General features: G+C 38.5%; 1 protein-coding gene across 1 annotated transcript in view; it reads right to left on the bottom strand.

Annotated features, from left to right (window-relative positions):
• Window positions 1–24,198, bottom strand: part of prex1 (phosphatidylinositol-3,4,5-trisphosphate-dependent Rac exchange factor 1) — a 74,563-nt gene extending 50,365 nt beyond the window's left edge. The window contains exons 1-3 of the mRNA XM_084138683.1: window positions 23,596–24,198; window positions 2,658–2,723; window positions 2,321–2,443 (exon numbers count right to left, since the gene is read on the bottom strand). Of these exons, the coding sequence (XP_083994809.1) occupies window positions 2,321–2,443; window positions 2,658–2,723; window positions 23,596–23,739 (333 nt within the window). The 5' untranslated portion in view covers window positions 23,740–24,198. The remainder of the gene's footprint in view (window positions 1–2,320; window positions 2,444–2,657; window positions 2,724–23,595) is intronic.
• Window positions 24,199–27,365: the final 3,167 nt, after the last annotated feature.

Here is a 27,365-nt window from a genome sequence, read left to right as displayed (position 1 = left end):
GAATTTCGGTAGAGTTGAGGGAGCATTCCTGTGTGCGGAGGTTAGTCAAAAAACTGTTCTACTGACGTCATTAAAGAAGGAAGTAGAGGGATGTAGTCCAAACGGGCCGTTCGATGTAGGCGACTTCTGTTAAATAAAATATCTCGCTTGGCATTGAACTTTGAGCTTTATAATTTTACAGATATTATTTATACTCTAACAACAACATTACACACTAACTAAAGGTTGAAACATGGGATCACGAAGAACGGGACCTTTAATAACCATATAGTGGAAGTATGAATATTATGTACTGATCAAAGAATTTTATTTTAAACAAATAAAAACTTGCCAGCTCTGCACAGCTCTTAAGTATGATGCCCCCTGAGGTGCTTTTTTATATAGTATTGGAAGGCACTTGTTAACTAGACTGGGTAAACCTAGCCTGATCTGCCAGCGATTTGATTTCGCCCTGCAGCTCAGGCTGGAAACCTGTATATTTATCTATCCTGCTTCCTTTACAAATTTGCGGGAACCAATCACAAACTGGCTTATCCACCTGGCGTGCTATTGGCGGGTTTAATCCAATCCAATTCCAGAGCCGTTACGGCTCTGTCCAATTCCTTTTAACCTCTCGACGTTGCTCAATGGCTTCTTTTTAGCAAACAAATCGCTCGAGTGGGTGTAAAACCACTAACTTTCATGTTTTTTTTGCACAACCTGCAAAAATCGCTCGATTCCATTGCTGCTTCTGCAAACCGCTGATCAACACGTTTAGTTACACATTTCCTGCCTGGAGTTTTCGCTTCGCTCTGCAAAGTACATCACCTGGATTGTTGGTCTGATTGGTTGAAGGACTATCCAAGTGCGTACAGATTCATTTGAACTATGCCCGTTGATCACGCCTCTTGTGCAGTAGAAAATACATAGCAGACTACCCAGACTAAAGTTCAATCTTAAAAGATTGAGCTTGGTCTGGTGATAGCCAGACTACTTGTTACCTGCTTTTCCTTCACAATATGGTCCATGTAAACTTTTTTTAACGAAAAAACAAAACAAAACAGACAATAATACATTTTAAAATAGAAAATAATTACAATAAATTTTAATTTATAAAATAAAAATCTATATATATATATTATATATATAGGCAGGTCTGGTTAAAAAGTCCAGAGAAACTCAGGGCTGAGGTGACAGTTTATTAAAGATGCATGTGGTGAAGGTAGGATGTCATTTATCCAAGCTCCACAAGAACAGTCTGTGTAGGCACTGTAACCTTGACAGGGATGTTGTGAATCCTGGCGGCTGTGGGTGCTTGAGGCATCCTGACAGAGTAGGAAAATGATACTGGGATTCCAGAGGCACTGTGTGGTTAAAGAGCTGTTGTGCTTGTTTTTATCTTTACAATGCATCTCCATTTTCATGCTTTCTCTTTTCACCCTCTTCATTTGCGTGTTGTCTATATATGTATGTGTGTCTCTGTCTACATAGGGTTCGCCATTTGTATTAGTGCATATGCAGTGTGTCTGTGTCTCTCTCTGTGTGTGTGTGTGTGTGTGTGTGTGTGTGTGTGTGTGTGTCAGTACTCTGGTTGGGCCCTCGGGGCTCCAGACCACAGCACCTGTAATGAGAGAGTTTGGCAGCATCACACCCTCATCCATGAACGAGGCGAACATCTGTTCTGGCATATGCTTTATAACACCGTTCATCCAAAAACACATCCATGCATACATACACATCCCAATTAAGAGGAAATTCACTCTAGTTTGAGGTTAAAACCTCAGAATGTTTCAGTGAACTTGGTCGAAGGTCACATACACATGCCAAACCCAAAACGCTTCTTGTGAGAACCATGGATAGAGTTAAAGCACTGGATTTAATTTCATTGCTTTAAAAGATACTGGCAGCCATCACTGAAAATAACTGAATCAATAAATCATTGAATGTCATTATCATTATTATCATATTTTCAGAGAGGGAAAAGTTTTTAACTTATACAGAACAGTTAAGAAGCTAGAAATGTAGACAGCAATTGAACATTTGTTGCTAATATTGGAATTCAGCGTCTCTAACAGTATTGAACTACTGGTCACGTGTCCGACAGCGACAAGTTCCACTTTATGCACTTTTTTAGAAAGACCATAGGGAGGGGAGGCAGTCTCAGGGCTGATAGTATTTTAAGAGCATTCAGATTTAGGATACTAGGAACATTACCACACTGGGATGGAGTGGAAAAAAAGATATTTATGTTTTCTTAACCAAAAAAACTCAAAAATCATAAAATCAACTGCTAAGCAGCACTAGTTCAAAGATGATTTCAAATGCAATCACAGGGACTCACAAACTGGAGGAACACATGTCCGAGAGAATGGTGCGGCTGGGGTTCAGGCTGCAAACTGGCATCCAGAGTGGTAAGAAACTCAGAATGGACATCCAAAATGGACTCGATGTTAGAAAACAAGATCTGTGTGAAAGTAAGAAACAAAATTTATATCCACAATTGCAAAATGGCCAGAAAACTGAAGCCAGTTCTGCTCTAGCATAATTTGTTTCCACACGGTTTGATCTAATGCAATGACATTCAGAAATGTTTAAGTGTCTAAATACTTTTTGGAGCCAATTATTATTTTATATAAATAATAATTCTGCATGTTTAGTGTGTGTTAATGGGGTTTTACCTTGACCTGCTCTGGAGTGAGACATTGTTGGTTTTCTGCAGTCTGCTTAATTCTCTGGAGAAAAGCCTGTTGATATACAAAAATAGAGAGACAAAGAGAGAAAAAGGTTAGTGTTTACATGAAGAATCACTGAGGTGTGAAAAGGTGGGGCAGATTTGTATGGTCGCCGCCAGACATAAATGAATTTTTTTAAGTTGTTACACTTCCTGTTACACCCTATTCTGCCTGCATATCTAACTGGAGACTCAACATTCAGCTTTAGTTACAACTACACACAACAGTGTGAAGTCAAACTCTATGTACTGTACGGTCTACTGGAAATTGTTTGGTTCACATCAAGAGAGAGAAAAAAACAGAAGTGTCAGATGATCAGAAACTTTACAAAGAGATCTTATGTGCATATAAGTCTGTGCCGACAATGAAAGAATGGGAGGCCTGCTACCCAAACATGCACACAAACGCATAAACACAGAAAATCAAATCAGCAACACAAAACTCAAGTAACACTTTATATCAACGTTTACTGCATGTAAATATGGCAAAGCTGCTCAAACTCATTATAAACGTTCAATCATCATTAGTGGAGGACAGCAAATCTCTAAGAGCTCCCTGTAAACCATGAGATAGGCCCCGTCTCATATATTGTATACATATATAAAGTGGTTCTTAACCTTTTTGACTCCAGGGCCCCCCATTGTCCACAACAAACATTCGAAAGCCACATGACAGTTTTGCATGATTTTATTTATTTATATTCATTATAAAAATGCAAATTATTATTTAAATTACTTTTACAGGTATACATATATCAAGGTTTTTCAAGACAGTGGTAAAAAAAAAAAAAAAACAAAGAAAGAAAAAACAGTTGAGGTGAATTAAAATAAGAAATGTCTTGATTTGTAGTTGTTTTAGCATGCTTGTTTTGACTTATTTTAAACCATTTTAAGTCATTTTGAGCATCCCTTGGAAGTTTGTTAAGAACCATTGATATATACACATTTAGGCCATCTCTGCGAGTAAACAGTATATTTGATTTGTAAAATAACTGTTGACAGGCACATTTAACAACACTATTGTTTCACTTTGTTGAGAATCAGATGGGAAGCAATGGGTTGAGAGAGAATTATAAATATCTTCATCACTGTTTTAGAAGAGTCTCTAAATTCTCGATAGTCTCGATTTCAACAGTTTTAGAAGAGTCTCCCCTGGAGAAAGAGTCTGCAAATCACTGACTGTTTCTAATTCTAGCTCTGTAAAACACTTCTCATCAGCAGCGGCAAGCAGCAGCAATGAACCGATCTGCTAACAGTGCGCTCGACTCATTCCGCCCTAGTGTCTGTTAAATTACCCGTCACTCCAGCTATTGTCTCCGACGGTCTCCCACAGCAACACGACTCAGCTAAAGACCTATCCTGAGCGTTTCACCTTTGCCACATAACTATTGTTGTTTTTTTCATTCCATCTTTCTCTTTGATTCATTTTGTGTGTCAGCATAGGGCTGATTGTTTCGTTAGAAAAATCTCTCATTATTTTGTCCCTCTTGTTCATCCTTCTCTCATGGATTTTAAAGGCGAACGAGACCTTTAATGCCTATTTTTCCTTTACCACAATGACAGGACCAAACATCTAATGAGAAGCACTCGCCACCCCACGGCATCCCTCTGATAATGACAGACTGAATCTCGGTCACACTTCTGCATCTCTGGAAGATATTCACCATGCCAGCTTATGCTACTAAATGTGTTTGTTTGTAAAGACACATTTAGCTGTAAACTTGAAATCACATGCTCGCACTTAAGAAACACTTGATTAAACTTAAAGGGATTCATCTCAAAATGAAAATTCTGTAATCATTTCCTCAACTCTGCATTACTTTCTATCCTCTATGGAACATAAAAGAGGATGCTTTGAAAGAATGTTCTTAGTGTTTTTTTGTCCATTCATTGTTTTGGACCCCATTAACTTTCATTATATGAATGAAAACAGTCAAAACATTTTTTCAAAATCCCAAATATCTGTGTTCTGCAGAGGAAATAAAGTCATACAGGTCTGGAACAATATGAGGGCGAGTAAATGACAGAATTTTCGGTAACATTTTACAATAGTTTTGGGTGAACTATCCATTTAAATGCTGGATACATTCATGCCATGTTGAAATTACTGTAATTGTGAGATTTCAACTTCTAAAAAGTTTTCACATCCTCATTCAAGGTTCAGCTTGTAAGATGGGAATTTTCTGAGAGCTCGCTCTTGTAGCACGTGACCGCTGTACCACCTGACTGCTGCAGATTCATTTAGGCATTGATCGTGTCAACGAAGAAACGCATAATTCCCAGTCCGAGGAACAGCTCAGAATAGAACGTCACACGTTGTCATCTCAAGCTTACGGTAATTAGGACATGACGTGAACGCAGCATTAAGCACAACAAAAAAGAATGTTTGTGAAATCATTGTTGAAGGCGCAGGTTTAGCTAGTTTGTCTGAAGTAAATGTACATCAGATCTCCCAGAAGGGCCCTGAACACATTTGTTATTGACACTTAGTGTAATAAGGGTGGTGATGATGGTGCCTCAGGCGTGCGCTAATTCAATCTCTCATGTGGCCCATCCACATTCATCCATAAAATGGTCATCCATGTGACTCAGCCTGAGGGGCTCGTGGAGTAAGAGACAGGATGTACATCTCCAAATGAGAACGAAGGGTGTGAAGGATAACAGGGGTGTTTGGATGGCATGGATGGAGATAGATATTTCAATATTTAAAATGAATAAATGAACAGATTAAAACTGTAACCCTCTTCCCATCTCCATTGGTCAGCTCTGCCCCTAAACTCATGCCATTGGTCGAGCCAATGTTACTGTGTTTAGGCTGGTCAGAATTCTCAACAAACATGCTTTAATAGCTTCACAGAATCACAATGTTTACACTTTTCAGGGTTACTTATAGCCCTCTCTGCACATTAAGCTGGGATATGAGAAATGATAACACCATTAAGAGTTCCCTGTAAGGCCTTCCTAAGCTTGATTTGGCCCTCCTCTGGCCTTTTCCAGCATCACTCTCATGCTTACGTCAAAAAAAAAAAAAAAAAAAAAAAAAATCAACAAATAAACAAACACAAGGCTGCGTTGTGAATCCATAGCAACCGTTACTGTTCTCTGGGCAACGGAGAGTGTGAAGTCAGCAGCAGATGATGACAGGTGCGACCGGGGGCATGTGTGCAAAATGAAAAATGAATTCATTCATCCCGATTCAAAGAGGTAAAAGGCACTGAGCTAATGAAATATTGCACGTCAACCATTACAAACTATTTTTTGTGACTTCAATCTCTTCCAGTAATCAGATGAGCCTGCATTTCATTTCATCTCAATAAAAAAAAGAAGAAAAAAAAAGAAAAAAAAGAGTCAGACCAAAACTAAATGAGGACTGAACTCTACATAGTCCGATTACGTTCTCAAAACGGAAACTTCAGTGCATGCAGACTTCAGACATGACAGATGCATTTGACATGTAGAGGAGAGCGAGCAAAAACCGCAATGGGGGCAACTGAAAGACTAAATTGTGCACAAAAAAAAAAAAAAAAAAAAGAATTCACAAATAAGTTTAAGAGATGAAACTCTCAGCAAAAATCTGCCAGTCTGAGAAAAATAGAGTGATTAAAAAAATATATATACATATTTATACATACAACTTGTGCTAATAGTTGCACACTTAAAGTCAAACTTAATATATTAAAATATAAAAATAAAAATAAAGTAATATATTTTAAAATATTAGGATTAATTTCAAGTCAGATGATTTATGTTTATTTACATTATTAAAATGTAATATTTACATTTAAATATATAACAAAATGTATAACTTTGGCAGAAACATGTACCCAGATTCCAGAATTTAAAAAACTATTAAGTAATTGTAAGCACCCTGATGAGGTTTACATATTTGAAGACTGTGACTGTGTCTGTTCTGCCCAGCTGGTAAGAGAGACAGGGGAATAGAGTTACACACAGTAGAATAGCCACAGGCTATTAGATGTAGAAGAGCATGAACGTGTCCATATGTCCCCACAAAGGAAACAAGCTGTTCGCTGACTCTTTCCCCCCTCAATGAAATGCTTTGCCAGGAAACAGACATTATAATTTTGCCACCTGCAACACAGGGTGACCTTAACCAAACACTGAGACTAATTCAGTGACAAGAGCGAGACCTTGGCCTCTTGCATTTCAGGAAGGAAAAGGCAGAACAAACTTTTTCCGTCACAAAAAGGCTGCTGTTTCCCGCACACAATACATCAACACTGTTCATTGTTTAGATGGTTTTCCTTTAAATTAGTGCGTTATCAAACAATGATTGCCATTATTGAGATAGAAGGGTAAAAAAGTGGTTTGTAGCTTGCACGGCCTTTCACCCTTGTATTGAGAATGGACTACTGCCAAAAAACATACCACATGGAAACTGTGAAGGCTTGCACGTATAAACACACGCAATGCACTGAACATGCACTCGTTTGTGATGATGACATTCCCATAAGCCCCTTTGGAATGGATGTGCCTGGACAGAATATCAATGTAAAGTAAATGTACTTGTGGCATTGTTATAGGCGGGCCTGTAGTCATGGCAATTTCTTTCACAGCGGTGCCTCCCTAGGAATCATGTGTACATTAAAGGAATTTTCCTATAAGAGTTAAGCGACATCAGCAGCAAATAATTTCCTCAAAACAGTTACGTTATGTGCATTGCTGTCAGCACGTTTTTGGTTTGTTTTTACAAATTGAGGAACCAAAAATATTGTCAGTGGTGACTTGACTGAAAGACATTAACCCAGAATATTTATTTAAAACAGGTTCATAAAAATGTACATTGTTTTAAGTGCAGTATTTGCCCCCGGAATTGATTTAAGGACTTTTTTTTATATTTATGAACATATATTTACATACAATCTCAATTTAAGTAGCCTAAATCTAAGTATGAACAACAATAACGTGTCATCAGCAGAAAAACACCTGAACCTTTCAGATGCAACTGAACCAGCTGTGGTGCAGATATAACCAGCAGCAGTTCAGTTCTAACAATGGCACATGGGCAGATCTATACCAGAGTCTCAGAGCTGAGAGAAGGACATGAGTGAAATCCATTCACTTTTGCCCAGCATGAAGAGGCATTTCTGTCACACTTGCTCGCTCTTGGAGCGGTCTGACACTGAACGGCGATGGGCCACTCCAATGACCTCCTTTACGTCCTCTCTCACAGACGAGAGTCTTTCATTATCATGCGAACAGAAACACCACTTTGTCCCTCTCTGATAAACAAACACCACTGCAACTCAATTAGTCGACATTAGCAATGCCAATGTGTTGCCTTCTGCAAGTATGGACAAATGAGAATGCATTAGATTGGCTGTTTAAATTTGAAATAGCACACTAACATAATCTGAACGCAGAGCATGCATGTTTTCAATATGTACAATAAAAAAGTGCAGTATGCACAGAACTTTATTTTTAGTGTGCTACTGTTGATGAATCAGAAGTAATATCAACTGTGATCTCTTGGCCCATTATTTAATCAGTATACAAAATTTTAAGATGATTTCAAGATGATATGTGCCAAAACATGATAGTTGCATTAAACATGAAACTTGAAGTCATGTGACACAGAATGGTATTATGTAATAATGTAAATTTCAACTCTTTAAAATGTTTAGTGTAATTACGGCTGATGTTTAATTATAAAGTATTTCAGAAAAAAAGGTATATAGTGTATACTACAACATGCATAGTAATTATGTAATTCCGAACATATCCGACATTGCAATCTGTGCGCTCCGTTTGAAGATGATTCAGCAACGATTGTCTGGTTTTCACTTTCCAGTGTTTGGTAAATGTGCGTAATAAGGAAATGAGAATCTTCCTTTAAAACATCATAGTTATTTAATGTCATTTAAAGAATAAACGCCACCCAAAATCAGAGCAATGGATGAACTGAGGTGAAACTTTGTGAGGAAGGGGGAAATAATGTTGAGTTCTCTTTACGAAAAACAAAAAGAGGAAGGATATGACTCTAGATAGGAAACGGTGCGGTGTGAAGAAGCTTTGTGTGGTCCGTGCCTGTCAGCGCAGAGAATTAGCCCACATGCATGCCAGTGCACTGCTAAAACAGAGTGGAAAAATCGTATAAGTATATCTTAGACTCGCAAATCCATTCGACACACTGACTGAGGTAAAGTTCGGCTTGAAGACTTCAAACCCTTAGAGAATAGTGTGTTTGAAGCCATTCTTGATGTGAGGGAAGTGAAGCTTCCGAGAGACACAAAGTATAATTTTACAGAGTAAAACACTGTGAATTCACACTATTATATTGCGCAATTATGCTAAAAGAGATGGAAATCTGACTGATGTACTTTCCCATCTCACATCACTGGAGATCTAAGCCACCAGCCGCGCTGAATTGTGGAAAGACAGAAGGTCAGACATGGGCAACAAGCCTTTTGTTTGATGTGAAGCAGTCAGGCAAAGATGGTCAGACAGTAAGGTGGACCAAACCAGACTGGCCATATGTTGTCATGGACTTCAACCTCTCCCAACAGGACTGAGGGTCAAGAGCCTGCTGCCACCACTTCTGCCACTAGCAGACGTCGAGACTAGCACTGTTCTGGTTGACCTAGCAGCGCCAGGCCACAGACGGTGGAAAAAAGTATGGTGGACAAATCAATGTGTACTGGGATATGGAGCACAATATCATCAAAAGTCACATCATTATTTCACTGTAAAAATTAACCTTTGGTTAATTGTGAACAAATGTATTTTACAGCAAAACACTGGGTAGTCCAGATACTCACCTACTACTAGAATATTCTCTTATGTGTCACTGAGATCCTGTTTTAACCGCATGCAACTTTTAAGCACATAAAGTCTGTCACACATGGCCAATATAGTGGCACTCTATTGAAATAAGGGACAAGTCTGGCTATTGCAACATGTTTTTTTTAAACCTCTGGTTGTGAAACTAGGGTAAACTTAGCAATTTCTTTAAACAAGACTGCCCCACTAAATCATCAACTAAAACAAGTCGACTAAAGGTATAGCACTTAAGATTGTTAGTAAGGCTGGGCAATATAGCCAAAAAAAAGGTCACGCATGATAAAAAAATTTCATATCAGTCCATTATTATCACGATAAATGTCAAATCCTTATTTCTTTTAAGTTTAAAAGCAGATTTTTGCTCCTGTATGAAAGTTGTTTTTATCGGTTAGTTTTATCAGCAGATTACTCTTTATCATCATAAATACTTGCCAAACAGGTAAACATTTCACAGATTAATATTACATGTTTGGCACATTTGACAGTAGCAGTAGCTTGAGTTGGGACGCAGATGTAAATTTATGTTCATTACCAAAACAGTAACATCTGTAAAACATTTTTTTTTAAACTCATTTTTAAAAGGGTCAAATTTAGTCTTCCATTGCATTTGGATCATGTTAACCACAGGTAAAACCACGCATTGCACCTCACTAACTATATTGTTTCTACGGTATTTGTCATGAAAAACAGTATCCGTTTAGTATAATACAAAATGCACAAAATCTGCTATAGCTTAACAAAAAAGAAGAGCTGATAAATGGTCCGTGTTATGCGGTTCAAAAAAGCAGCTGTTTCGTTCTGCTTTTGGCTTTTTTTGCATTTTATCTTTCTCATACGCAACAGAAATGGCATCGCTTATCAGTTAGGTAAATTGGCATTGGCACTGGTACAATGGTCTGCAACATGCATGGGCAGCATTATTTGCATAGTGCAAAAACATTATATCAAACACTTATCAAACTTTTGTAATAATTTCATAGAGGAAAATTATATCGCGGTAATTATCGTTTAATTGTTAGCTCTGTCCTGAGCCAATTCGCTGAGAATAGTTAGCTCAAAATAATAAAATAAAATAACAGCTATAGCTGTAATCCCATTTTAAGCAAGAGCTTGTCAGTGGTCTGGGAGAGCCTAAATTGCTTAACACCATAAGGGAAGCTTCAGATAAGGAAAAAGCAGAAACGCAAAAAGCATTAAGGCACACTTCTAAGCCTTCGCTGCAGCATGTGATTCCTACTAATCGAATGTAGAAACAGAAGTGAGATATTAAAAAAACAGTGATGTGCTGTTTTTACAGGCGATACCAGAACAACATGTACAAAACCAATTTGTTCTTGAAAATAATGCTAAACCTAAAGCCTACAGGTCATATCATGGTCCAACAAATGACAATCTGGCAAGATAATACTTTTCTAAAGGCCTAAGATCCTTTCAATGAAATTAAAAGGTGGTGAAATTAAGGAGGATCTTGCATCATATTGTTAATATAGGTAAATATGGCCACTTTTTTGACTTTGGGATGACTGTCAAAACATACATGGCCAAATGACTGGAATTAAGCAGCACAGGTTTGCTGCTTTTATGATCGGATGGTTTACACTAAAAGCAAGAACCAAAATTAACAGTATGTCTTACACCAAGGGGCTAAAGTGATAGACAAGCATGTTAAAGTTCTCTCTCCTTCAGGGTATGACTACTGTATATATTGACACATCAAACAAGAATGTTTCACATTTACACACATTCACAACCACAAATCATCTCCAGTAAATCTAAATATAGCACGCCAAGAATATTCGCAACACTGCTTCCAATGAAAACTCATCGGTGTAAGAATAGTTTTAATGTGTAAATTCAGATCAAAATTTAAAGTGTAGTATCTTCAGACCATCAGAAAACTGCAGAAGCTATCCTAACATTTAATTTGCCTGATAGTTGCTTTCATTCAGCAGTAATTCTACAGCGACAAGTCAAGTCAAGTCAAGTCAAGTTTATTTATATAGCGCTTTTCACAATACAGATTGTATCAAAGCAGCTTCACAGTATTCAATTAAAATAATACATCAATGCTTGTTTCTAGTGGAAAATGTCCACATTTGGTAATGCTGATCAATAGTATTGTTGATTGATTAATTAAATTAAATATCCCAAATATCCCCAACTGAGCAAGCCAAAGGCAACAGTGGCAAGGAACCGAAAAACTCCATCAGGTGACCTAATGGAGAAAAAAAAAAAAACCTTGGGAGAACCCAGGCTCAGTCGGGGGCCAGTTCTCCTCTGGCGTTTATGAACTAGAGGTTGGATTTAACTGTAAGATTAAAAGTATTATATGAATGCCTGGCTGAAGAGATGCGTCTTTAATCTAGTTTTAAACTGGGAGAGCGAGTCTGAGCAACGAACAGTATCAGGAAGACTATTCCAGAGTTTTGGAGCTAAATGTGAAAATGCTCTCCCTCCTTTGGTGGATCTGGATATCCTAGGTATGACCAAAAGCCTCGAATTTAGTGATCTTAAAGAGCGCGATGGATTATAGGGCGATAGAAGATCCGTTAAATAGACTGGAGCTAAACCGTTTAGGGCTTTATAAGTCAGTAGCAATACCTTGTAATTAATACGGAACTTTATAGGTAACCAATGTAGTGATGATAAAATTGGTGTTATATGATCATATTTTCTTGATCTAGTAAGAACTCTAGCGGCGGCATTTTGGACTAACTGTAGCTTGTTTATTGAGGATGCAGGACAACCGGCTAATAAAGCATTACAGTAATCTAGTCTCGAGGTCATGAATGCATGAACTAATTTTTCTGCATCAGAAACTGATAGCATGTTACGTAGCTTAGCAATGTTTCTAAGGTGGAAAAAGGCTGTTCTTGTAACATATGAAATATGATTTTCAAAAGACAGGTTGCAGTCTAGTATAACACCTAGGTCTTTTACTGTAGAGGATAAAGTAACAGGACATCCTACTATGTTAAAGTTGTAGTGTGAGAGGTTTTGTGGGTGGTTTTTTAAACCGATGATTAGTACCTCTGTCTTGTCTGGATTTAATAAAAGAAAATTGTGCGTCATCCAATCTTTTATATCTTTAACACACTCTGTCAAATTGGATAATTTAGCGTTTTCATCTGGCCGTGATGAAATATAGATTTGAGTGTCATCAGCATAACAATGGAAACTAATTCCATGTTTCCTTATAATATTTCCAAGTGGCAGCATATATATTGAGAATAACAGAGGGCCTAACACAGATCCCTGTGACAACAATGAAGAGGAGTTTTAAATGCACAACAATGAAGTGAACAAGGTACTACTCAGGTATTCTAAAAAAATAAAAAACTTAAATCAACTAACCTTATGCCTACTTATGCCAACTCCATAATTTGTCCATGAGTATTCATACGTATTTTACGTAAAGTGTGGTTCTACCACACGGTAGACAGCACTAAAACTGGATTGTGAAAAGTGGGCGTTACAGGACTGTATGTGTCACAACCCTAGGTAAATTTACATGCGCTAATTTTCTTCAGTCTGAATGAATCCAATCAAATTCTGAAAGTTCTGTTTATATGAACCCTAAACATTGCAATCCAGACTTTGTCACCACGAGTATAATTGCTGTTTTTGGCTTGATGACAACTAAAAGGAAAGCTGAAAAATATGTCAGAAGAGCTTTTTTTTGCAAATATTTTGTCAATATTCAGTCTCTTCAACTGACCAGTAAATAAGGCGTAAATAAAAATGCACATTTGTAAGAAGTAAAAAGTATGTTAATAGATCATTTATTATAAACTTTATTTTGAATGCTCATTTTTTCCTATTGATAAGATTATTTAATGTCTACACAGCCACTTTCAATCTGTTCAAAATTTAATTCAGATTGAGATCAATTGGATTGCGTGAGGAGTTTACATAGGCATCAATATGATTACTCAGATTATTTATGTAAATGTAGCTACTTTGAGGACTGAAGGTATCTGCGTAGTAAGCAACAGAATATTGTTAAACTATATGCTGTCATTTCTGCCTTTGTCCAGGACATCCTCAGACATTAAATCACCAGGCCTTCCTCCAGTTAAATGTCTCGGCACATGGTAGGACTAACAGCATCCTGCCCAAAGTTGATTTTCCCGCTTTAAACAAACAGTGCTGTTTACTTGCTGGTACTTTTGCATTCAGTGAACAGTAAAGGGTCACAGAAGAACCCCCTGAGGTTCTCCAAACCACATATTTGTCCCCTTTCTCCAGTGCAAGTGAGGAGAATCTTTACAGCCCAAACTGGTTCCCACAACGTGAGCAACAGCAAAACGTCCTGAATCCGATGCTCACGCTTCTTGTGAATGCCTGGCTAAAAACACACCCTGGCTCTTCCAAAAGGCCCTTTCATGGCTCTCTGTGAGAATCTGCCTCGCTGCAAGAGTATGAAGTAGTTTTGGATGTAGGGAAGGGGCCATTTTGGCCGGCATGGCGTGAAATCGAATAAATAAACCAAGAGAGAAGGGGGGAGAGAGGGGAAAAAACCCTCTCTTTGTGCCCACGGCCCAGCTAATGGAGACAAAGAGCCCAGTAGCAGGAGGATGAGGTTTGAAAGAGGGGATCCGAGCTCGCCCCTCTTTCTTCGTGACTCTGACTCCCCATCACCCTCAAGCAGCGGCCGCTGCAACAAAGTCCTCTTTGAGTTCGGCCCCCTGTCCCGCACTTCCGCTATGAGGGGCTTTAAAGTTCATGGCTGTTTGAGCTGCTCACAGGGGTGGAAATGAGTCATGGCACCACAGGAGAGAAAGATATGAAAGTGACAAGGGAAGAGATATAACTGATATGCTGAGAAAGAATATGCTAAAGAGCACTTGAACTTGAAGATGATTTCCCAAACTAACTTTTGAAGGAAATGAGAATTGTGTTTGCCAATGTCAAACTCTTCACCATGATGTTCGGGTGCTCTGTTTGCTAGCGAGTTGTTCAAGGTGGTTGTGTGGCCAGTATGTTCTGTGTGGTTGGTGTTGGGTGTTGGGTGTTGTTAGGGTGTTCTTACTCAGCCTGAGAGGTCACGCCCATGGACCGTTGGCTGATTGTCTGATGCATATGGCACACTTAACTAGAAACACTTCAGGATTTTCGAAGTCGTCATCTGATTGGTTGACCTCAACAGGATGTCTGGGAGACGTGTGTTGCGTTCTTTAATGGTCCGCCTGCAAACAAAGTCATCGTGACGCCAAACCCCCTTCATGTAAGCCGTCGTGTTTACAACTGTAACAATGAGCGTTTACCAGGATCAACTAAACGCTGGATGTAAGTATGTGAAGTTTGTGGCACCATTGTTTCAGTCAACTTGCATAACGTTCTTGAATAAATCATTTTTTTAGATGCACGCTGGTCTGTTATCGTAGAAACATTGACTTTACTATTTTACGCCCCAAAACATGATGTGGATCATGCGGGTCTTCTGAAGACAGTCTGGGTGTTTGCTAGGGTGTTCAAGGTGGTTCAAGGCAGGGTTATAATTCTTAACTAAAACTAAAACTATTAAAAACTATTTGTTAATTGAAATTGGCCATGTGAAAAAATAAATACAACTAAAAATTATATTTAAAAAAATTATAATAATTAAAAGCAGCCAGGCAGTTGCTATGTGGTTGCTGTATCTGTTCCATCACATTCTGGTTATGATATGACCTGGGTCTCTCCTTTAATGTAAGTTTATACGATTTTTGTCCGTTTTATCATCCGCCAGGCAGGATTCCTTAGAATACGTCACACCAGAGTTTAATACTTATGGTCAATATTTTTCAGAAACTCCTTACCCTAAGATGAATAGTACTAGTGCTGCGTGTCTTGTAAACAATCAATTGCAATACTTTGTTTTAGCTGTTTTTGATTCGGTATGCTTCCTACATAAGGTAGGTGTATACATCACTCTGCCGTGAACAGCCCTATTCACAAGAACACAAGTGTTTGTCACACCCCCCAATCATTAAAGAGCTTGAGCATACAAAGAATCCAACACTGATAGACCATTGGACAGTACTGATGCACAGGCTTGGTGCTGCTGACATGTGGTAGTCCAGATAAGATCTCAGTCCAGATTGGATTGGCCATCTGGAAGGCATTTGGGCTCATCTCCATGGAAGAGCGATTGAGCACATGGAAAGGTGCCACGAGAGCCAGGGGTTCATTCACCACAGGGGGGAAAGGACACAGTGGACTCTGAACTGACCTATACGACGACAACAGACCGCAATCATTATCACTTCACATAGAGAGATGCTTGTTTGAGTACTCGAACACACACATACAGTTTAATTACCTCTGGAGAGTACTGACGTATAATGGGATTTATTTGGCAGTGAACGCCCGCAGCAGCTTACTTTGTCATTTACCACAGGCTTATATGCGTGTGTGTGTGCATATTATCTAATTTCCTGATGTGTCATTCCTACTTCCCTTTAGAATAATGGATTCAATGTCACTGCAGCACATTCATCCCAGAAGCAACGAAGTGTATAATTATCATTGCAGCATTGCTTCATTTGAGTCAAATTACAAATGCACTACAAATCTATCATTTCTTCATTGATTATCATCATAAGAGTGGCTTCAGTGGCTGGGCAAGAAGACTCTCCCTTCTCACCACAGGAAATAAAACCCACAAGATAACACAACATCCAATGCTTTACGTCAGCTGTGAGGTTATGACAGATTGAAGTACGGACTGAATTATTGCATTCATGACTAAATCAAACAACAGGTTTTATGAAGTTCTACATGGATACATAAAATGCAGTTCTGTCATTATTATCATGACATATGACTGATATTTGATATGATTCAATATTTTGAATGATCTTTACTTTTCCACACAATCTGTTATATGCTCTAAAAATTACCAAAAAAGTATGTCTTCTGAAGCAAATATCTTTGTGTGGAGAAAAGACCCAAACTGAAGCTATTGTTCACTGATGATGTTCCTCTGCAGAGAGATGCATGCAGCCAAATCACTAAACAGAACTCAGTAAATTGAATTCAAAAATTGGATCAGTGCAGTTTGTTAACAAATGGTTACTCTTGGGAACCTGAACAGCCAGTTAATTTGAAAAGAACTAGCTAAAAAAAAAAAAAAAAAAAGATTGACAAATTAGCCTGATCCAGATCTAGTTCAACTCACTAACTCAATGGCCCGTTTACACTTGGTATTATGATGCATTGTTTTTGATCTGAATCTGATCACAAGTGGACAACCCTAAATACAGGTGTAGTCTAAAACGTTTTGAGCTTAACCACTTCTAGAGGTAATGCAGTTAAAAACGCATGTGGTCAAATGACTTACATTTCAGCCTTTTCTAAAGCTATCAAATGACCTTAACCTAGCTATCAAAAGAATGAGACTGTAGCACCACTTTTGTGGTCCTTTTTTGGTGTTGTTTTTCAAAATTCTCCATAGAAAATGAACGAGATGACATGAAAGCGAGTAAATAATGCCAATTTTAATTTTTAAGTGAAATATCCCTTTAACATTCAGTAAACATTATGTCAATGAATTGTCAATGAATTCCCATTATCTGCATTAAAAAAAGTTCAGACAGAGAATGTGAAACTACTTTAGTTAAGTTCCCAAATAAATCTATTAATTTACCTAAATTAATGACTTCACTGTTTAAACAGGCATTATATCAACCTAACCAGATTAATTCCATCTCCAAGTGTTCTTTAGGACTTGAGTAAATAATTCAGTTCCAATCAGTCAATCTGACAAAGCCCACATCCATCAATAGTGCACGCTCCTTTGTTTGTCCAAGGATGAGGTAAGTGGAATAAGTTCTTATACGTTCATATTTCTTCCCTTTCAGGAGCAAAAGGAAAAGCCATACATCTAAAGAGATCTCACCCAAAAAAAATCTCAAGAGTCATGACATTACAGCTAGCCTCTGGCTACAAACCACAGGGGCAATTCCCTCAGGACAACTGAAGAATTCCTCAGAGCTCTCCTGGTCAAAGGGGTCAAGGGTCAATGTGGCCTTCCATTTACTGCTGTCCTTCTCTTTGCGAAACATGCTTCTCAAGTAGGCTGCTATTGTCTAAAGCTGCATAGCAATGTTTGTGATGGGGTCAAGTCACAATCAAAGCTATTGACAGTCAAGAGAGAGTGAGAAAACACTGGTATTGTAGCTAATTCAAGTAAACAATCACGGCCACCATCCCACAGAAAAATCCAAGGAAAAAAAAAACAGACCTCATATGCACATAAATCCTCATCACCTGAATAATTAAACATCCAAGAACACAAAACAAGCTTTAAACCTGCTCAAAGTGGAGTTACGTAAGTGTCAGTTTAGTACTGCAAGCCACAATCTGAAGTTTATTGAACATTTTGGGAACATCTGCTAAGAGCCTTATCCCATATGCCTGTGGTCTGCATACCTCTCCTCCATCTGATAGTGTTCATAATCCCTAACACATGGCTTTGTTTGCTGTCTGCTTGTTTGCAAAAGATGAGGAGGTGCCAACAGGCATACCTTATCCACAAGTATTTGTAACATGGCGTCTGGCCAGGTAGATGTGATTAAATTAGAGGTGTGAATCCAGCTAGTAAGCGCAGGTGACGGCAATTACACCGTCGGCTGGTTACATATTCCAATGTTTCTGTCTTTGATATCTGAATAACCACTTATTTCATTAACACCTCAGAGGCCTCTGACAGAGCGGTCAGGAACACAGGCGACTTTATCAGTTTCATGCTGTGCTTGGGACCTCACAGTGACTCACCTATCAGTCGACTTTATCTAGGATTTCTAAGTTTGACTTTCAACTCAGCCATTCCAATTGGCTTAAAATACTGAATATCACAGAGAACATCAGCAGACGTTCTTACTCACAATATCTGTCAGACCACAAAAGGCCACGGGGGGATTAGTTTGCTAGTTTTGCTGTTTATTTTGTACAACATCCTCCCTTTCACTGCTGATGCTGCTGATGATTTAAGATGTCCTAGTACAAAACATTAACACAAAAGCATCCTGAACATGAAAAACATGCAACATTGATAATTTGCCACATAAAGCTCTGTTTTTTACATTAACCAGCAGATGATTGATTCTGCAGTGTTGCACTGGGTATGATGAACTATCATTGGTCCAAAATCTTTGAAAATTTGCCATAATGGGAATAAATTCCATCTGAAATTATATTAAAAATAGAAAATAGTTTAAATAATATTTTACAATACTGTTTTTACTGTAATACATGCAGCCTGTGTGCAAAGACATTAAAATGTTTAAAATATTCAGACCCCAAACTTTTAAACTGTATAATATATATAGCATTAATATATAATTATATTTATTGTAGATGTTTTACCAGTACCCAGGTTTATTTTGGAGGGTGAAATGTACATATTTTTCCTGCCAATTGCCTTTGACTTGTGAAAGGGACTTTTTTGGGACTGTGCCAATCAGTGTTGTCACTGTCCTGCGGTTCTCGAATGATAAGTCACATTAGTAACAGCTCAGGTGACTAATTCAAAATTAGTTCAGATCTGAGCTACTGCCATTGAGATGAATGCTAGCATATAATTCTTTTCCAAATGTTATAGACGTCCTTGGGTGTTACAAAAATCAGAAGAGTCATCAGAAACAACTCAAACAACTACAAAAGCACTTTTGTATTTCAAAGTGATATGTTATCAGAGTAGAACATGAGGAAACTCAACCCCCTCAACAAAACCAGTCACTCATCAGCATTAAAAAGGAAGCCATAATTAGCAACATTATCCCAGGGTTTGTTTGCTATCAGATTCTTGGACACAAGAAAAGGTCTACTTAACTAATTGAGCTCAGATTCCTGAAATTCCTGGTGCCGACTTGTGCCTCTGTGCCATGGCTTATAACGCATGATTTGCCACAACTTTAAGACAGTGCTAATCTGACACTTTAGGAGCGTAATCAGCAGAGCTTGTGGCAGTCACGGCGAGAGCTGCATGTTTAGCACAGGTGGCACTGCTGCCACTACTGATGATGATCATCACTACTACTGAGCATCCGGAGGGTCTACGAGAGTCAGCGACCCAGAGTTTAACATTCAAAATGCTCAGCAAAGAATCCTAACTTTCATCTACGCTTCGAAATCTCATAGATTTGCAGATGCAGAGATCTTAGCCCTGTATCGGACGACCACTATTTGGGCACTAATATAAATATGCACTACTATGCAGTTTACACATAAAACATCAAATGAAGTAGTTTATCTAAGCTGAGGATAGTTTCCATAGTTTGGCGGGCGCAGACGTGTACCCAGCTGAGCCATATGGCTGCTGGGTAGCTGGTTGTGACACTGCCGTGCGGATCAGTTCTATAAAACTATTTATAACTCAGAAAGCTTACGCTTGCATGTGCTTCCCTCCTGTAAGGACTGAGAGAGACATCATCGGCAAGCAGGAAGCACCAGGTTGACTTCCTCCCCCTGCTCCTCCATACATTCATGTCATCCTGTTTGGGTGAACAGTGTCTTGTCTTTAGGAGCCCAGCTGGGCCACACGAACTAACAACAGCTGGACTGGCAGTAAAGACATCAGAAGGGGCACGGATCCCAACCCAACACAGGAAACGGATCCTCAGACCGTTCATATGCAAACACTGAGGCTCTTACATTTAGGAACTGAAAAGTTAATTGAATCACAAGCTTCTACTTTTTTGCCCCTGAGCAAGACATTTAACCCTCAGGTTGCTTCAGGGAAACTTTCCTTGCAATTGCGTTACTATCTTGATGGGTTAAAATGTCTGTTAAATGGGACGTTGCTATAAAGGATTTACTATATTGGGCTCTGCTACAGACAAATACATTGACATGTTTGGTGCAACAAAAGCTTTCTTTCTTTTTGCCTTCAGATGAAAAATAATAAAATAAAAATTCAGAATTAAATAAAAAATTGCCACCTATGATTTATAAATATTTGCACTAGTACAGAACTATTTTTTTTAGGATAATTTTTTTACTGGGTGGCAAGGATGCATAAAATTGATCAAAAGTGACAGTAAATAATATTTTGAAAATTGCCTATATTTCAAATGAGCTCTGGTCTTTTGAACTTTCTGTTCATCAAAGATTACAGAATTTTTTTTATCATGGTTTCCACAAAAATATTAAGCAGCACAGCTGTTCTAAATATTGATATTAATAAGAAATGTCACCAAAATAACTTGTCACTTTTCCTATTTCTTGCACTACAGTCCCACTTAAAACTAAAATGTAGTAATAATAAATTATTAATTTAATAATACAAATATAAAATTGTATTTTTGAATGAACAAATTAATAGACATTTAAAACAGCTACAACATATATTACATATAACAATAAACAAATAAACTTTAAATAAGCAAATACAATTAATTCATGGTTTAACAAAATAATAAATGATCTTTAAATGCAACTTTTAAAATGCAAAAAGCATTTTCCAACTGCTTTTCTTTATCCATTTGTCAATAAAGTAAAAAAAAAAAAAAAAAAAAAAACGGTTTAGTCATGGGAGCAACTAATGAAGTTTTGACTGAATTTCTAAGACACACCCCCTCCCCCAAGTGCCACTTGAAGTAGATGTAAGACTTTCACTAGACAGTATTACAAAACATGTCATCATTAAAGTGGAAGTTTTTAATATGTGCTGGATTTAATATGAATGTTTTTCTAACCCAAACTCTTAATCCATCACACGTTTTGTCATCTCTGATCTAAAATTCTAAATGTAACAGAAAAGACGTTAAAAAAAATGGGCCTAAAAAGGACTCTTATGGGAATCTCTAGCTCTGCCAGCCATTTTTGAAATTACAGCCTGGTTTATTCCTTTGAAGCGATGACATTACCCTTTGTAATATCTGCTTGAGAGTCCTTGTGGAATTCCACGGATAAACAAACGCAAAAAGAGCCACTCAGGGAGCAACAAAGTCACAGTCCTGAAACCTTACAGTCTAATAAAAGTTATCTGGGTATCTTACATAAATATCTAAACAAATTCATGAGGCAATTATCAGTCTCCCAAGAGAGTGTGGCAGCCAGTGATGTTTGGCATGACAGTGTGTGCTGACAAAAGAACATAAAGACCACCTAGCATGCCAGCCTTGAGTTAAAAGGCAGACGTCTTTGATATTGATCTCAAGCACTGCCTTGTTTTTCACACCGAGGACCTTGAAAAAAGTCAGAGATGCTGAATGACAAAGTGGTTTCCTTTCACCTGATGCACCACCGTCCGCTTCGCTTCACCTGCGTCAACACATCTTGACGAGAGGCCGTCAGGTGCATCTGCAGGGACTAATTTGATTGGTCCCGCTTCACTTAATGCTTCCAGATCAGATAACATCAGACGCACCGCTAGGGAGATGAAACCCTCTGAGACTCAGCAGATGAGAGGGGCCTATGATTCTTCCCATATGCAGAGAAAGAACAATAACTAGGACAAGTGAACCCATCCTTTTTCAGAGAACCCAAAAGAGTGTATTTTTCTTAAATCTTTAACTGCCACAGCCGGCTCGACGTCATCAATTGGCAGCTTCCTCACAAAGCCACTGCACTCCGGGAGCTTAACAGGCCAATATGATTATGAAGGACTGTTATAAAACTGGTTTAATAACTGTAAGGCTGCTTACCCCTCATTGGCATGTTTGTAAATCCTCCCCAGTTCCTTTGATCCTGTTAAATTTATCCCAGGATCAAGAGGTTTTGGAACAGGGACAATGCGCTGGTGTGGAATGTGAGAAATGCACACAAAAAAACTGTGAATAACATGGTTTACTAATGCTTAACTAGTTTTGAAACCATGTAGGAAGGTTGGAATATGAACGGGTTTATGATTGTCTATTCTCTAATCCAGGCAAGCTATGTCACGATCTGATGCTAATCAGAGCAAGAAAACACTTGTCAAGTATGCCAAATCACTATCTGGAGATTTCAAACACTTTCTGTATTTACTTTTTACTTACTTTACATATTTTATCAGTGCAAGGTCAGTGAGGCCGAGCGGGATTGTATGCTGATGAGCACAACCTGGTCTTATCAAAAGACAAAAAACAAAGTTACAGGGGGGTTTACTGGCTAGATTGCCCTGAAGACCTGAAAATCCCACCGCTCACATGAGTCGCTGCTGTTTTTATGAGGCAGAGCTTATTAAAAGAAATGGCACATGACCAGGAAATACACTAGTTTAAGTTAGAGCTTGTTTGAATTACTAAAAAGGCAGTAAAAGTGATTGACTCTTGTTTCTCGATTTGAGAGTGCTCACACTTCAGAGTCATATCTAAAAACTGCAGACCAGAAAAAGACAATGGATAAGATCACCCAATAAACTGTGAAACAGTCATTTAAAACAGTGATTCCAGCCTGAGCTATGAAAAGAAGGTTCAAGGTGGCACATAATAATATATAATATAAACCAATAAAACTATGAGAATATGGAATTAGATAACTAATTATGATTAGTATGATTTTCAGCTCCTTTTTAAAGAAAGAAAACAACATGTAATGCATGTTGTATGGAAGTTGTCGAAATGTATGTGCACATACATTTCGACAACTTCCATACAAAGTTATCCATGGATGACACTTGTTACCAAATAAGTGCTACTTTGAGTTTTGTGTTTAAAAGTGCCTTTAATGAAATGATTTGAATGATGGAATGTGAGACTTATCGGTCGGGCTGAGCTAAAAAACGTTGGGAAACACCGAGTTAAAACACCCACTGGAGGAAAAACATTCGCGTCCTTGCAAAGCATCAGTAAAACCCCCCAAGAAGTCCCACTGCAAAACAGTCCCCCGTGCTTCGTTTTGTTATTTATGAAATGTGACTAAAAAATAACCTAGCCAACACAATTTGTTTTAGAAAGGCTGCCTGGGTCACGTATTCTCCCTCTTCCTCTTTCTTGACGACAGTACATGACTTAAACACAGCTTGACAGCTTCACCGGTGCCCGTTATCTCCAGTTTATGAGCCAGTAAACGAGACTGTAACTGTAACAATAACCGCGCGACTGCAACATGTAACCAGGCACATGGGTGCTCAAACTGCAACACTCAAGAGAGTTTGTTTTAAACCCAGTACTTACCGACTGCAGAAATGCCAAATTTCTCACGTAATCCCGTTCAGTGTTCAATATCTCATTTAAAACGCACAGTCTCAGACGAAACTGACGGCCCAAGTCCTTGCTGCTTACATCCCCGTTTTCTTGTTGACTGTCCTCCTCGCTCATTTTTAAAACCGCTTTGAGAGAAGCGCCTCCAAACAAACAAAAATATATATGCCAGTTGTTTGAAAACTGAGGTGAAGATGTGGTAATTAATCCATTTAATCCGTCGCGCGCTGCTCGCAACCTCGCGACAGGATGCGGCAGGGGAAAATGTTAGTCTATATTGAAACTGAAGAAACTTCTGTTGTAGTAACGCGCAGCATCGAAGTCAACCGCAAGTCAATTTGCACCTCATTAAAAACACTTTCCGTTTAAAAGGTAAATAAGAGAAGTAGCCCACCGGGTGCCTGCAGTATAAATTAAGAAAGTGGCCAAAGGAGCCTTAATGATGTGGAAACAGGGAGTGCACGTGAAACGATCAGTAGGCTAACCATGAAATCACTGGCAAAACCATGCAGTAAACGCCGAAGCAGCGAGTTCACGAGAGCTCAGTGTGCACTACACGAAAAGTGAGACGCTTGTGTTGTGAGAGCTGTAGAGAGAGAACTGAGTCTGCCTCTGAGGGACCGTCTGCAAGTTGCAGCGCTTGAACAATCACGTCTTCAGTTTCAATGAACTGATGAACTGATCCCTTCTGATCTTTAGATGTGTGATTATGAGAATAGAGTTCCTTTTATGTCTGGCTCCATCCTCCATATCTGATTTATTTAGCAACTTAAAAGTTTTACAAAAATAAAAATGATTAGCACTTTTTGGATTGTTAAAATTGTTAAAGTCCCTGTAAAGGCAATTCTAAAAAAAAAATCTAAACACATTATAAATGTTAGAAATGTATTGCTAAATCATATTACAAAGACTGAACTGTGAAGTACTGAATTGTGGAATTAGACCGTTAAACAGTTTTTCACCATAGCTGTGTTCTGGATTATTTGGGCGGGGCTAAAACGGGGGCTCGATGACGCACTGGAGACCCTGAGCTCCTGGACACGCCCCTACTTGATGACGCACTGAAGCCCATTCACATCAGTTTGCAACTCAATCGCGAGTTACTGTCAGTACTATTAGTTACTACATCCTACAGTTTGCTAGCTAGCTATGCCTTCGTCATGGAAATGCGTATTACCTGGATGTGATCACGTACAAAACTCGGTGTCCTTATTTACATTTCCGAAAAACTATCATATCAACAAGAGGTGGATTAATTTTGTGAAGAGTCACCTTGATGGAGAGCTGAGGATCACCGCCAAAACCCTCCTCTGTAGTGGTCATTTTACACGGGATAGTTTTATAAACTTTCGTCGGAGACAACTGGGATTCACTGATAATCCGCTGTTACTGGTAACGTTAAATGGGGCCGAACCGACTAACGTTATCTCCCGCCTCGGCCTTCATCCTCCCGTCGCGCCGAGTCCGACAACTAGTGCCATCGTCGGCAGTGCGTGCCCACCAATGAGTGTAAGTTGCCTTGTGTGCTTATGTTATAATTATAGTAGGTAGTCCAGGCTCGAACATGTATGGCTTTGTAAAACAAATTAAGCTGCTACCCCCGCCAAATTATTACCCCCCTAGTATTGGTAGGTTTAGATTAGTTGTGGGGGAGGGGTTAGGATTAGGGGAGGGGTTCGGATTAGGCAATCAGGTACTGACTTCAACGAGGGGGGTAATAATTTGCCAGGGAGTCGAAATTCGGCACAACACCTGTCGTAGCGGTGACAGTTGAGTGTGGCAACGGCAGCGAGCTTTCCCGCGAGTGGGCGTGGTTTCAGCGCAGCCAGCGGACACGCCCCCAGCGTTTGAGAGCAGAGACTACTGCTCATTTTTTCAAGATTTTGATAGCTTATTTTATGTACTTACCGGCTTTTTTTATCATTCAAATTTGGCTGGGTGGCTAATAACACATTTTTCTGTGGTGTGACAAACTCAGAACACATACTTAATTTTGACTTTACAGGGACACTAACATAAGAAGAAGACTCTATATCTTCGAAAAGCAGTTCAATTCTAAATGGAGCGGGTCGCCTCTTCATGGGTGCCGCCATGTTGATAATCAAATGACTAGCAGGTACCAGCATGAAACACCAACATCAAATAAAAAGTTAGGAATTATTCCAACTCTTGTAGTATGAGACAAACAAACAGCTTTGGCGTGAAACCACAGCAGTTTCTAAACAAACTTCTTGCATCCAGATCAACAGGTGTCAGTATAAAATCTAAATCCACTGGTACTATGAGGGCAAATAAGAGCCAGCTAGGGCTGCATAGCATTCACATAAATCGCATACTTCCCTACTATTTAGTAGGTGGAAGACAGTATGTGACAAAAAAAGTATAAAAGAGTAGGGGGTTAGTGTGCATACGATTGGACACTTTACTATCCCATGAGGCCACAGGAGAGGATTTGTGAATGGCAGTGACGCGATGCAACTGACCCTGGTTGGTCACGTGATAAGGGCAAAATGTTCAGATTACATTATACTACACACATTCATACTATATAGCACATACTTTTTTTTTAGCAGCCATGGAGTGCTTATATTCAAAATAAGTACCTACTCAAGATGAGAGAGTGTATGATTTCGGACGCAGCCTATATGTTAAAGTCACCATGAAATCAAAATTGGCATGTTTTTTTTTTTATGGAATATTGTAGTATTTATTATAACTGATTTATCACGTAACCCGTGCATATTTTTTTATTTTTTTTTATTCATATGCCCTCATTATATTTAATCAAAACAACTTCCTTACAGATCTTCTCTGATGATGTGTTTACTGACATGAGGGTGGGTCAACCTGTAACCCGTGCATATTTTTTTAATTTTTTTTATTCATATGCCCTCATTATATTTAATCAAAACAACTTCCTTACAGATCTTCTCTGATGATGTGTTTACTGACATGAGGGTGGGTCAACCTGTCACTCACACAAGACAAAATCAAGTCCCGTCCTACATTTTTTCTTATTCAAGAAGCCATGTCCCTCTGATATATGTCACAATAGGCAAGAAAAGACTATCGCAACTTCCATTTCATGACGACTTCAAGGCTGCCTTCAAATGTGCATACTTATATAGTAAGCAAAAAGCAGTACTTGAAAAGAGTTTGTCACAATATTCATAAAATAGTAGGCAAAAATGAAGTGCAAATTTATTAATACATTTTTAAATGTGGACATGAACACTAATATCTGTTTAATTTAATCATTTGTATTGGAACCCGTGTCCATCAATTTGGCAAATTAATTTTTAAATTTTAATGTCCAAGAAAATGCAATAAAACATGTTTCACTACATGGAATGTGGCATCCCTGCAATTTAAAGGGATAGTTCACACAAAAATTTAAATTCTGTCATCATTTACTCACCCTCATGTCATTTCACACCTATAAAATAAGGTATTTTGAGAAATATCTCAGTTTATTTTCTCTATAGGCTACAATGGAAGTACATGGTCACTAAAACTGTTAGTTCGATTCTTCAAAATTTATTTAGTGTTTTGCAGAAGAAGAAAGTCATACAGGTTTGGAATGACATGACGGTGAGTAAATGATAGATTGTTTGTTCTGATGCACAGAGACGTCAAGGCTTTGTTTGTACAGTCTGTGCCCTTGAGGTGATGCTTCCTCAGCATGACAAACAGCCATCAGAGCTTATCCACATCCTGTTTACACCATCACAAAAGACTAAAAC

This window comes from Abramis brama (assembly GCF_963993115.1).
Source record: "Abramis brama genome assembly, chromosome: 16".
Lineage (NCBI taxonomy): Eukaryota > Metazoa > Chordata > Actinopteri > Cypriniformes > Leuciscidae > Abramis > Abramis brama.
This window is presented reverse-complemented; position numbering and strand designations above follow the sequence as displayed.